General features: G+C 32.2%; 1 protein-coding gene across 1 annotated transcript in view; it reads left to right on the top strand.

Moving 5' to 3' along the window:
• Positions 1-11270, top strand: part of LOC111044999 — a 187012-nt gene extending 175742 nt beyond the window's left edge. Inside the window, 5 exon segments of the mRNA XM_039420886.1 lie at positions 1826-1968; positions 2861-2943; positions 5605-5777; positions 7709-7897; positions 9274-11270. Of these exon segments, the coding sequence (XP_039276820.1) occupies positions 1826-1968; positions 2861-2943; positions 5605-5777; positions 7709-7719 (410 nt within the window). The 3' untranslated portion in view covers positions 7720-7897; positions 9274-11270.
• The last annotated feature ends 1400 nt before the right edge of the window (positions 11271-12670 follow it).

Here is a 12670-nt window from a genome sequence, read left to right as displayed (position 1 = left end):
TGATAGAGATGATGCTAAAAGATATGGATGATTTATCAATTGATTACTTTCTAATTTTTTCACATAAGATATAAGCCCATTTTCGTTCAATAAATTCAATAAGATTCAGTGTGGATGTTATTTCTATTATTCAAGATATCAATATTTATATCTCCTACAAATATAATATTTTTTCCTAAATTTAAATTCGAAAGCAGCTCAGCTAAAGAGTTAACAAAGTCCTGGCAATTATCATTAGGTGATCTGTAAGCACAAACAATAACCCACTCCTCCTCAAAAATTTTCAGCTCTATCACGAGACAACTAGCCCCAACTATTGTGCATTCCCGCACATGAACATGATCATAATCTTTTTTCAAGTAAACTACTACACCCCCATTTCTATTTGTGTGATTCATTGAATAGTACTGATTAAAACCAGGTATATCACACCCTATGGGCCTAACACCTTGGTGACCCGTCTCAGATAATACAATCATGTCTATAAATGGCAATACATTAGCAAATTCTAAACAGAACTCGTCTAAATTCTTCCAATGAATCTGATATTACTATGAATTATATCAAAATTTACACTGGGTTGATTAGAAATAATATTGTAATAATCATTAGAGTTATTCAAACATAATGTCTCAACTTCATCGAATTCATCTAAATTTTCAAAAATGTCCATAATAAAATTATTTTACTGTTCATTGTTAAACAAGTCTTTAGTACTTACATCTTAGAAAGGTCCACATCACTTTTAATATGTAAAACATTCTTACTGGTTTCGTCTTTTTTGACAAGAATATTACCATCACGTACCCACACAAAGCGATATCCTTTCTCCCGAGCGATTGTTCTGGTCGTATTTAGCAGTTCAAGCGTTGAAGGTATCAAATGTTCGTAAGCCATCACCCTTGTTTCAGGTAGAACAGCTGAAATGTTTTTCGCCGATATACCAGCCCCACTATTGTCCTGCGAAGATGCTAGACGAAAATGACCCATCCATGACATCTTATCTTGACGACGTACGAATTTAATTACTATCGGTTTGATGCTGTACTATTTACTGTAGAAATGGATGTACTATTTATATCTTCACCTCAATATGATAATTATGTATTATTCACCGTTTATTACAGTTTGAACACAAATATGTCCCTAATTTTTTAACGCAAATAATATATCCCCAATTTTCCCATTATTACAGGAGAACTAGTTGTCCTTACAAGGAGAGTAGATGAGAACTGGTTTGAAGGAAGAATTGGAAATAGGAAAGGCATTTTCCCGGTGTCCTACGTGGAGGTCTTGGTTGAACCAGGCGAAAGGGCAGGTCAGTTCACTTTACTCTCCACATCTTTTAATTTTAAAAAATGGATTATCTTGAATCAATCAAACCTGTGAATTATCATTTATTAAGAATGAAAATTCGAGTCTTGGGTCCGGTTGCACAAAATTTGAATTTCAATCGTGTTTTGCTAAATATAAATGATTGAAAGTTGATTGATGTGAGCGTTCTCTTTATTGCCATTTTGCAAGACATATTGATAGTGTCTAATTGAAATAGAATATAGAAATGAAATTATAGTGTTAATTCGATTTCAGCCGTTTTCTCATTGTTAATTTTCAGGACTATTAGGATAAATAGGACTGATAGAGATGATGCTAAAAGATATGGATGATTTATCAATTGATTACTTTCTAATTTTTTCATATAAATTGATTTATCAATTGATCACTTTCTAGGTTTTTTAAAAATATTTTTTATACAAATTTTTACATGCCTCCCATAATATTATAAGAAATTGATGTTTTATAATGTGTTGATTGATTTTTTCAGTGAGTCCTGTAAGACCGACAACCCCCGCCTCCAGTAAACCGGTGGCCTCCCCAGCCTCCCACTCGATGATTCTGAATGGCGGTCGCAACTCGTCAACCCACCATCACTACACCCCCCCGCCCCCTGTCAGCTACACATCACTCGTTAGTACACTCCACTTTATTTAGAAAATACTCTAAACATAGAAATAAATATTCTACCAGAATTCTATATACTGTTTGGTTTCTATTAAATAGAAACCATATAAACCATTCATTTATATAATAAATGAATCAACGTAAATATTGTACTACGACTCTTGAAAATACTCTAAGTATAGAAATAAATATGGTACTAAGATTCTTTAAAATACTTCAAGTATAGAAATGAGTATTGTCTTAGAGAAAAGATAACATAAGAAGATATCGATGGCATATATCGTTTATGTTTCAATTATTTCGAGACTGACTTTTTTGTTAAATCTAGCAGATTACTGTCGGATACTGTCTGATATTACTGTTTTGTTGAGGTGAGAGTGTAAGAACGGCACATTATGAAAGACTACAAGCGTCAGATAGCTTCACGAAAAAAACTACTAGGATTATCGGCATGAGTTAACAGTGAGAATGCCCTATATCATGGGATATCTTCTTAAGCTACATTTTCTCTATGGTATTGTACTTAGATTATTGAAAATACTCTATATTAAATGAATGTAAGTATATTATCAAATGGTAGTAGATTTTAAAAATAGTTTATGAATGATGAAAAACTTATGGGAAAATAAAGTATTCAAAATAAGAAAATGGTCGAGCAAAAATAGTGCCTGGCTAGTTATTTTGAAAATTGTTGTAATCAATCTCAAATGTTATGGTAGAAATACTGAACTAAACTAGACTATCTCTTGTCTAATTCTGTATTTTTATCATTGTCCAGTTCATTAATGATGGATTGTGATGTTAAAATTACTATCTGCCGAGTACGGTATGAAAATATTTTTTTATCATTTTTATTTTATTTTTGATCATTCATTATTATGTTTGTTTTGTGTTGCAGTCACGGCCTACAAAGACGTCGAAACAAGATCTAGCACCTGTCAATCAAGCACTACACATTGACACGCAATCAGAGCCTGTGCCGTAAGTTGACTTTTCATCATGTAGGCCTACCGTACTTTGACTTTTATAACTTCAAGTACCATGTGAAATTCCGAACATGTTAGAAATATTTCTGTGCAGTACATCTTTGATGACATTTCATGCGATTATACCATAAAACTAAAGAGCAGAATATCGCAGTATCAGCAGTTTTTGGAACCTAGTCAGTAAAATAAAATATTTTCAGCGATTCGTTCAACTTGGATTAATGAATGAATTAATTAAAAAGTCTATTCTCAAAAAGCAGCATGTTACTAACATTTGAAATGTTAATTTTACAATAATTTGAAAGAATAGTACTCCTCACCTAGAACGAGTCTGTGTGTGAGGTTGTATAGGTACCGTATCTACTTATATATTATATATGTTCAATCTATATAATTTCAACATGTTGCTCCACAATCTTGTTTATTTATTCTAACCCTCTTCTTCCATTTAAAAAAATTGTAAATTGATTTTCAACTAGTTCAAAAGCTTCGTGCTCTTCATCCTTCTGGCAATTAACCTTGAAAAGAGGATTTAACTTCGAAACACTGAAAATTAGTCTGCTATTTCCGAGTTCCTCGTGTTTTCAACAGAAAAGTGTTGCCGCTTTTTGAATTTTAGTTGTTACTAGCTTACCCGGCGAACTTCGTACCGCCAAAAAGTCAATGTATCTCATGTCACACTTGACTTTATTTGGTGAATCATGAAATTTATCTGACAATCAATATTTTCATTTACATCTCAATACGGACTTCCTATTTGCTTAGTCATGCAGCATATATTATTCCGACATTGCAACATATTCTCGATCAATTGGTAGTAATAACTATCAGTAAAGTGTTGAATTAAAAAAATATATAGGTTAAATTAGTGTTTCAAGGATGAATTTAATGTTTTCATAGTTGTTGATTGTCAATAGATGGTCCAGGAAATATGCAATGTACGATGAATTACATAGAATTCCATATTTTTCCATCTTCAATTTTAGGATGAATATAAGCTAAGCTAAATTTAAAAAAAATCAATTTAGTCTGCCATTCTTCAGTAATTGATGATTGCAATATGAACAACTCTCTTTCATGAGATGAATAATTATTTTCCAGTTTCTCAATGATAGGGGAGTGATAATTATTTGTATAGGTCTTCTAAGGAACGATTATCTACAGCTGGTACCAATCAACTACGGTACACTAACTTCAACTCCAAACCACCGTTTTAATACCAGTACACAATTGATCACAGGGTGACGTGTTTATTATACAGCTGGTAACTTTAGATGCTAAAGACATTCATTTTTATATATAGAGATAGAAGATTTCATCAATTTAAAATTTTATAATTCAAAAGCTTCATGTTTAATTCAATATAATTATACTCATAATACCTATATAATAAAATGATGGTAATAATGTAATATGTATAATATGAGCGCAAACGTCCAGCGTTGACGTGATAGATCTCTCTGTGAATTCACTTACGGGCAATTTATGGTGGAGCTGTGAATCTGGGGTAGAAGGTAGAAGAGAGCGGTCAGCGGAACCGGAGACATTCAATAGATGCATGCATTATCTTCAACACTCTCAGCTACAGTCATATGGTCTCAAGAGTTGATCCCTGGACTGATTCACCCCTCGCTTCCACAGCATCTAGGTGCTACTTAATTGCATAAAATTAGTCCAACAGCTGAGTTGTTGCCAGCTAATCATCTATGAGCCAATCCCAGCCTAGATTGATATCCTAATTGAGAATATAAAGTAGTCAGACTCAGGCATGCTTGACAGTTGGCTTATTTCTTCAAACTACGCCAAAACAAATAAGGGATCAACTTGTCAGATTAGATTTGTACCTTCTTAGTCCAGTCCAGTAATCTTGTTCAAAATTGATTGTATTTTCACATGTTATGTGATTTTTCATCATTACTGTATAATACTCAAAGTTTTTTAAGTTTTAGAGAGTGGAAGATGAAAGTTTCCAGAATGTTTTAAAAACCTTGAGAAATACCCCTTTTCTCAAAATTTGTAGTAGTTCCAAAACCAGAAATCGTTGAATCCTGCGCGAGATCTCAATTTTTAGAAAATTTTATTGTCTTCAATTTTGTAGAAAATCCTTTTTTTTCGAAAAACCCAAGGTTATCGAAATAAAATGAAAACCTTCCATAATTTGAATGTTTGCGGAGTTTTAGGGGTGAAGCTGCCCTCTGGCGTGTCAGTAAATTTCATATTCGAATTCAACACCACAAAATTCATACATGGAACCGACGAAAAAAATATTTCGGCGGTTTTTATCTTGTACTTTCGTCCCAGGATTATAATTAAAATTATGTTCAAAGTATTATAAGTTTGAAGTAAATCATATTGTTTAATACAAGATACAACATTGATTCATTGTTATTATCACATATTAAATATGTTGAGAATTGTCTAATTTTAATTATTATTTATATCTGATGGGATGATTGGTTGATGTGGTGTATTTTGTTTTAAACTGATGAAAACAATAAACAATCTGAATTTGAATTTGTTTCGGGACTGGACTATCTCTGCTACACTCTAGCAGAGAAAACTTATACTTAAAGATTGTTTCATTCTATGACTGTACCTTGGCCGCTCTATGTTATGTTTTGGCCCTTGGAAGTTGATTGTTTGATTTTGATTGCAGTTACCGCGCGCTGTACAATTACAAGCCGCAGAATGACGACGAGTTGGAGCTGAATGAGGGCGATTTGGTGTATGTGATGGAGAAGTGTGATGACGGCTGGTATGTGGGCAGCAGTCAGCGCACCGCCTGCTTTGGCACCTTCCCTGGCAACTATGTTCAGAGGCTACCCACAGGTTAGCACCGCCACCCTCATCACAATTAATTACCCATTTCACATACTACTTGAAATAGTTCATTAGTCTACCATAGTAAGGTTCACGTTATAATGACAGTGGAGAAAGATAAGCAGCGTTGCCGATTCTCTGCCTTCTATAGAGAAAACTTATTACTTGGATTGCTTTATTATTATAAATTTATTATTATAATCATTGAATAATTAAATTAATAAATATCTCATACCGGAATATCTGATGTAATGATAATTTTCCATTGATGTTCCATAATAATCAATTAGGCCTAGGCTATATTTTATTCGTCAAGAAAATATATTTTACAATCATTGAATAAAGAATTTTCGTAATTGAGATTAAATACTTTGTTAAATAATTATATTTCTACATTGTTAAAAACCATACTGGCAACGATTTGGAGGTAGAAAAGGATAGGGCTATCTGCTTTCTGATAGATGGACAAGGATATCAAAACCAATGTTTTTTATTATTTAATCTATCTAAAAACAGTTAATCAAGTACTGACATTAGAACGTGGACCTCACTATAGAATCCAAAGGCCCATATGCGTTTAAACGGAGATGAATTTATGGGTTCGTTTATAGCCTACCCGGAATGTGAAAAATAAAAAGTTTATGAAAATGTTCAGTAGGCCTATTTGCATTTAATTGCAATTGAACACTGATTAATGATGTCTTCGCATCGTTGATGTCATCATCTTATTGATTTTTGTTGAATTTGTTTTTTAATGCCCCAACCATACTCGACGGAATTTTGTTTTTGTTCGTTAACCGCAAGGATGAATTGTCTCTTATGGGGTGGGTTCACTAGAAGAGCAAAGTAGGCGCTCTCACCATAAGAGGCAATGCATTCTGAAGACGCGCGAAATAAATTCAGCGCCTCTATGGGGCCCGTTTATTTGAGGTTTTAGGCTCAATTCACACAGAAGTGATGTGGCGTTGACTTTTTCAAATTTCATAAACATAAGGTTGAATGCCAACAGAAGTGGCGTGGCGAAACGCCCCTTCTGATGCATTGGATCATATTATAGTTACATAGGAGTGGCGTAGAAGTGGCAAAAAGTCAGTCACGTCCGCGTTGCACTACTTCTGTGTGAATTGGGCCATAGAATGTTATCCAAGATAATAATAGTTGAATTTAATATAGACGTGCAACCGGATTACGCAGCCTATACCGGTAACTTACTGAAATTGTTGGTTTCAGCTACAAAATATTAGATTATGAAAAAGTGACACATTTAAAAAACGCTGTTTACATAATTTGATATGTAAATACACATCAATATTATTATCTTATATGATTACATAATATTTAATGATATAGCCTACACATTATCGCATAAACGAAGGTAAAAATCAAAACTCAGTCCATTGTCATCACTGGTACTTAAACAGTCGTCACTTATACATGTCGTCCAATAAAATCAGAAACAAATTTACAAACACTTATCTTAGAAACACTCTTCATATGATGATTGTTCATGTTGAAGGTAGCCTACTTCAGTGAATTTAAATTTTTCAAAATGGTCCATCATTCGAATAATCCTGTATTACACAATGTACAGATTATTGTAGTAGCTTATTATATTTTTATTTTTATGATATTCTTACAGGTACATACGTTTTATTCCTTACAGTAATACAACTATTCCATGTGTAAAACTTTACACATGTAACTTTTACCTTGAAAGCTCTTCGATAATATTATGCAGACCTGATTAGTAATATGACTTTGACTTCCTGCCACGTTATTCTGGTTTCTGAGGTTTCTCTTGTTGAGATTGCCTATGAAGATGCATAAGTTGAGTTGTGAGTGGAGTTTTACAGTTTGATTTACTTAACTTTTGTTATTGTCTATGAAGTGTTATACATTTTCAAATAAATTCTTTTTTTGATTTACGTTATATGTTCTAGCCCAGTTTTAAAAGCATGAACTTTGGTTGAGCAGGAGCTGGTCTAAGGGCGTATGAGGATAGTATACTGCAACAAAAAGACTCACATCGAGTTTGCTATTGAATTTCCATCAACTAATATTATCAAGTCACTTGTCTGATGTTAATTAAGGTGACAATGTAATCACGGCTTTCAACAGTTCAGCTGAAAGTGAGTACCTATGAACATTAGATTACCTGCTCAATACTCTTCATCACGCTGATGACGAGGGACGATAGTAGCTTCCAGCCTTCCATCAAGTGCCCACTAGATTTTGTGGGAACACGGAATTGGAAATGCCTTTTGCATTGTCATTGTGCAAGGACTTTTCCAATTCCGCGTTCCCGCGACAGCTATAGTGGAAGCGACTATTGTCCCTGTGTGTGCATATGCTGCTTTTATTCCTTCACCTAACATCTAGTGTTATTTTACTCACTGTTTATTTGACATTATCATTCATATGATTCGTTTCAATCATAAATTTCTTACAGTTTTACAATTTAATTTTCGGTCTATTCAGAATTTTGTAATATAATATAACGACGATGTCACAAGTTAGCGAATTGTTACTTAGTTATTAATAATTTCATTATTGTCAAACTATCACTATTGCCTGCATGGATCTCTGTAATAAATTAAACTCAATTCTTCAAATTAACTGGAAGTAAAGAGTTTCAACACTGTCTTAATCGAAAACAACAATTGACTATCTGTTCTGGAAATTTATATGCTATCTGTTATCGAGATATGAGTGTTGACTTCCTGAAACTAAAAGTTATCTGTATTTTTCAAAAAAAAAATTGAAAACATACAGTAGGCCTACCTATGTCAACTATCCGTTGCTTGATGTTATAATTCGAATAATGTATAGTGGGATTTACTTGAAACTATAGTGAGCTCCACGTTATAATGGCAGTGGAGAAAGATAGGAGAAAAACGTTGCCGATCCTGTCTTGTCAATGCCTTCTATAGACGGTAGCTGATGATATACGGTAATATTAACTGTTCATTCTCTTTTAAAATAATCAATTAAATTTTATTAAGCAAGAAATTATATTTTTCAATAATTTAATAATTAAGATAAAATAATTTGTTAATTAATTACAACTTCTACATTGTTAAAAGACGATCTGGCAACAGAGCAAAGCGAGAAAGAGGACAGCGCCATCCACTGTGTTGAATGATAGACAAGGATAGCAATGCCATTGCTAATCAGACACTGCCATTATAATGTGGATCTCAATATATCAGCATTGGTTGAATGTGAATGTTAAATATAAAGAAAGTTGACATTGTGAAGTGAATTTCACTCATCATAACCTCACAATTACTTGCTTCATCAATGGATGATTATGGTACCTATTGTACAATTTCATAGTTTTATAATTTTTCCCTAGTGTATATAAGATTCATAGTGAAATGAAAATAAATGGTTAGTCTTTGAGACTAGATTCAATGACAATCATCATGAAAAAATAGTTTCCTTTACTGGAGAGTTGCAATTTCATCAATTGATACTAATTATTCGTTTTCATGGTTCTTTACAGTTTTTCAAAAATTGGATGCTTTTCTCTCCAAGTGTGGCACTCCAACTTCAGTCGGAACAAGTAGTAAATCAAATGCCTGCATAAGCGCACACAAGACAATACCAATAACAATAATGTCAAATTGAATATTATTTACTATATTGATTAATTGAAAAAATAACTAATCCTCATTTAAGTTACTATTAACTATAGTTAATTCAGTTAACTATTTGAATTTACATGTATCACTTGTAACTATGAAAATTCCCAATGATTACTTCGTGGATGAAGTACCTAAATTAACATTGTAATATAATTATTGATTTTCTCGTTATTAATTTTTTTTAATTACCGTATGTAGTTAGCTCAGGTACAGTAACATGTATTGTATGAAAAGTGATTGAGACTCATTTTGTAATAATAATTGAATCCAATGATATTAATTTTTATAAAGTACAATATTGAAAAATATAGTTATGCCAAAGAAATTCCGTATGTAATTTTGTATTATAGTAGTCAATTGTGTATATCAGTTTCCAAAAGAAGCTCAACGTAGATGAAATCCCTTGCATTTTGTGCTTCCAGCTTACTTCTTCCTATGAAAATTAGAGTACGGTATTTGAAACAATTTCTCAAATTCAATTAAGATTGAAATGTAATTTCCACTTATTGATGACAATATTTAATACTTCAACTAGTAGCCTCCCAGAAATATTGTTATCAACAATCAATAGTGGGAAAGTCATCAATGAAAGTTCCAATACTTCACAGCTTTGAAAAACGTATAGCATTTAATATTGGATTGATAAATGACAATCATTGAAATTTTGTCAATCGATTGATGAGGAATGATACTTTCTTTGTGCTTCACTGATTTTCCAAATGAATGACAGCTTCTAATAATTACCATTGATATATTTGCTTCCTGATCAAGATAAAGCCTCTTAGAAAAGCAAACTTTCAAGTTTTTTTGCACTTTCTATGGAGTTATATTATTTTAATCAGCTAGGATACCAAAAATACTATTTTAGATTCTCTATTCAAGTGCCTAATGATAAGCTAATGTAAACAGGAACCGAATTCTAAGAATGTATAAATGTGGTAGCTTATTTCCGTAATAATTCTGGTACCTACTGTAACAATGATAATAATTGAATATTATTCTTATTTTTTAGTTACACATATCATTTTGTCAATACTAGTTATGATACGTAAGTTCCCGATCGATTGTTCTGTTTTCCATTTAAAATGGGTGTAACACGGTACTGATCTCAGTATATTTATTTTACTGAATGAAATTAAGAAAAAGGCATTGTCTAACTTTATGCCAGTATCTAACTTCCTTTAAACAGGTTCCTTTTTTGTGCTGATGAAATGGTTCAGGTATGAAATGTCAGAAAGAGCTTCTTTGTCTGTAATAAATTGAGAATGTTTGTATGTACCGGTACTTTTAGAACTGAATATTTGAATAGACAGAATATTTTAGCATCCAAAGTAATTAACACTCACTCGAAAAATAATCATACATTATTATCAGTTCTCATATGTATAGTTTCAAGTAAGTAATCTTAGTGAAAACGATTATTATCATACGATAATTACATTATTGTATGGACAAATACCGTACATCACATATTGTAATGACTCGTCAATGTTCATTAAGCTATTTTGTTTTAAAATAATTCTATTGTTGTTTGTTATATGTTTTATTTATTATGTTGAGTTGCACTATTGTTTATTATTGTTTGTCTTTGAGAAATTTTCTATTTCCTAGATCTTTAGTTACCTGTTTTATGTATTAGTATTTCTATTTTGATAATAGCGTATGTCGCCCTATTAACAGAATGTGCTGTATTTGCTATGGTTTAGAATAATTTATAAATTAAACCATCAACAAAAAGTTATTGAATACAGTAGTCAAAATCAATTTGCATGAGTTTAATTGGATTTGTTTATCTAGCCGTCAGAAAATACAAACATTGTTGAACGTATTCTTATAATAAATCACTCATAAAATGCATTGTCTATTTATTCAATTTGTAGCAGCTGGAATATAAGTTATAATGGTAGAGGTTACTATAAAAGGTTACTCCAGAGTCCAAGCCATTTTTCAATCAAGCTGAGTGGATGAAGACAAATTTGAGATCAAAGAGGATAAAATTCCCTAAGTCAATTCTATACCAATTACTTGTCTCCATCCACTTCCATTGATTGAAAATGGCTTGAACTCTGGAGAGAGGATATATTTCTCGACATCTTTGGCTTCTTTAAACTTACCTAATACATTTCAAAACTACTTAGCCTATTCTCAATGTAATTTAATGCACGTGAAAGAAAAAGTCCTGGTACACAATTTGAGACCAAATTCAATTCTCTATCACCAAGTGCTTCCGAGGTGGATTGCTATGACAACAAAAAAATACACTTCCTGTCGTTTCAAAACTTAACATAATATAAAATGATGATGTGAAAATTTCCCAATTTTCTGGCTTTGTATGGAAATAGCTTTCTGAAAAATATATATATACGATAGAGTACTATATAACATTAATTGTAGACCTATTCATTCTTGAAAGGACTAAATCAGAGTCAGGTCGATATATTGATTTGGAGCCGAAATATACTTGTTCTAAGAAACCAATGAAGTTTCAAACTTTGGTTGGCTACTGGGGGGGGGGGGGGGAAGCAGGCGGTGTAACGATGGGGACTCTTCGGCTCCAGGCAATCTACTATGTATATACTATCACCCTTCCATAATTCAACTTTCCCATAATTTGTTGCGCATCAATGTCTTTATCGACTGGGCTATTTCTACATAAATCAAGCATATATGTGTACTGCCAACGCTCATAACCATCAACTATAATCATCATAGATTACAACCATTTTTATTTACTGGATGAACCAAACAAATACAATTTTCAGAAAGAAAAAACACAGGCTATCGTCCAAAACTTCTATTTTGTCTTTAATAATCAAATACTCAGGATATTTTAATATCAAGAGAGAAAAAAGAAAAATGAAGGTTTAGCTCCTGATATGTAGGTACATTTATAATAATATATATATATATATATATATATATATATATATATATATATATTGTAAATGGATTTTCATCCATTCTAAATTTTGGGATTATACTCGTATATCATTGTATAATGCCGATAATTAACCAATAGATGGCAGATTAGTAGATTTCACAGCCAAGGTCAAGAGAGAATGTTACTATTTGTTCACAGCGATAATAATTATGCACTATGTCTGTGTTGGAATGCAATTATTATAATAAAGCTTCATTGCGTATGAACGACCGGTGGTTAACATTTACCACCTTCAGGTAGAAATCAAATATAAAAAGTAATGCTAGTATTAGAAAAATAATGTAGTAATACCTAATATTATAATCGTGTTGTTT

Source organism: Nilaparvata lugens, chromosome 2 (assembly GCF_014356525.2).
Source record: "Nilaparvata lugens isolate BPH chromosome 2, ASM1435652v1, whole genome shotgun sequence".
Lineage (NCBI taxonomy): Eukaryota > Metazoa > Arthropoda > Insecta > Hemiptera > Delphacidae > Nilaparvata > Nilaparvata lugens.
This window is presented reverse-complemented; position numbering and strand designations above follow the sequence as displayed.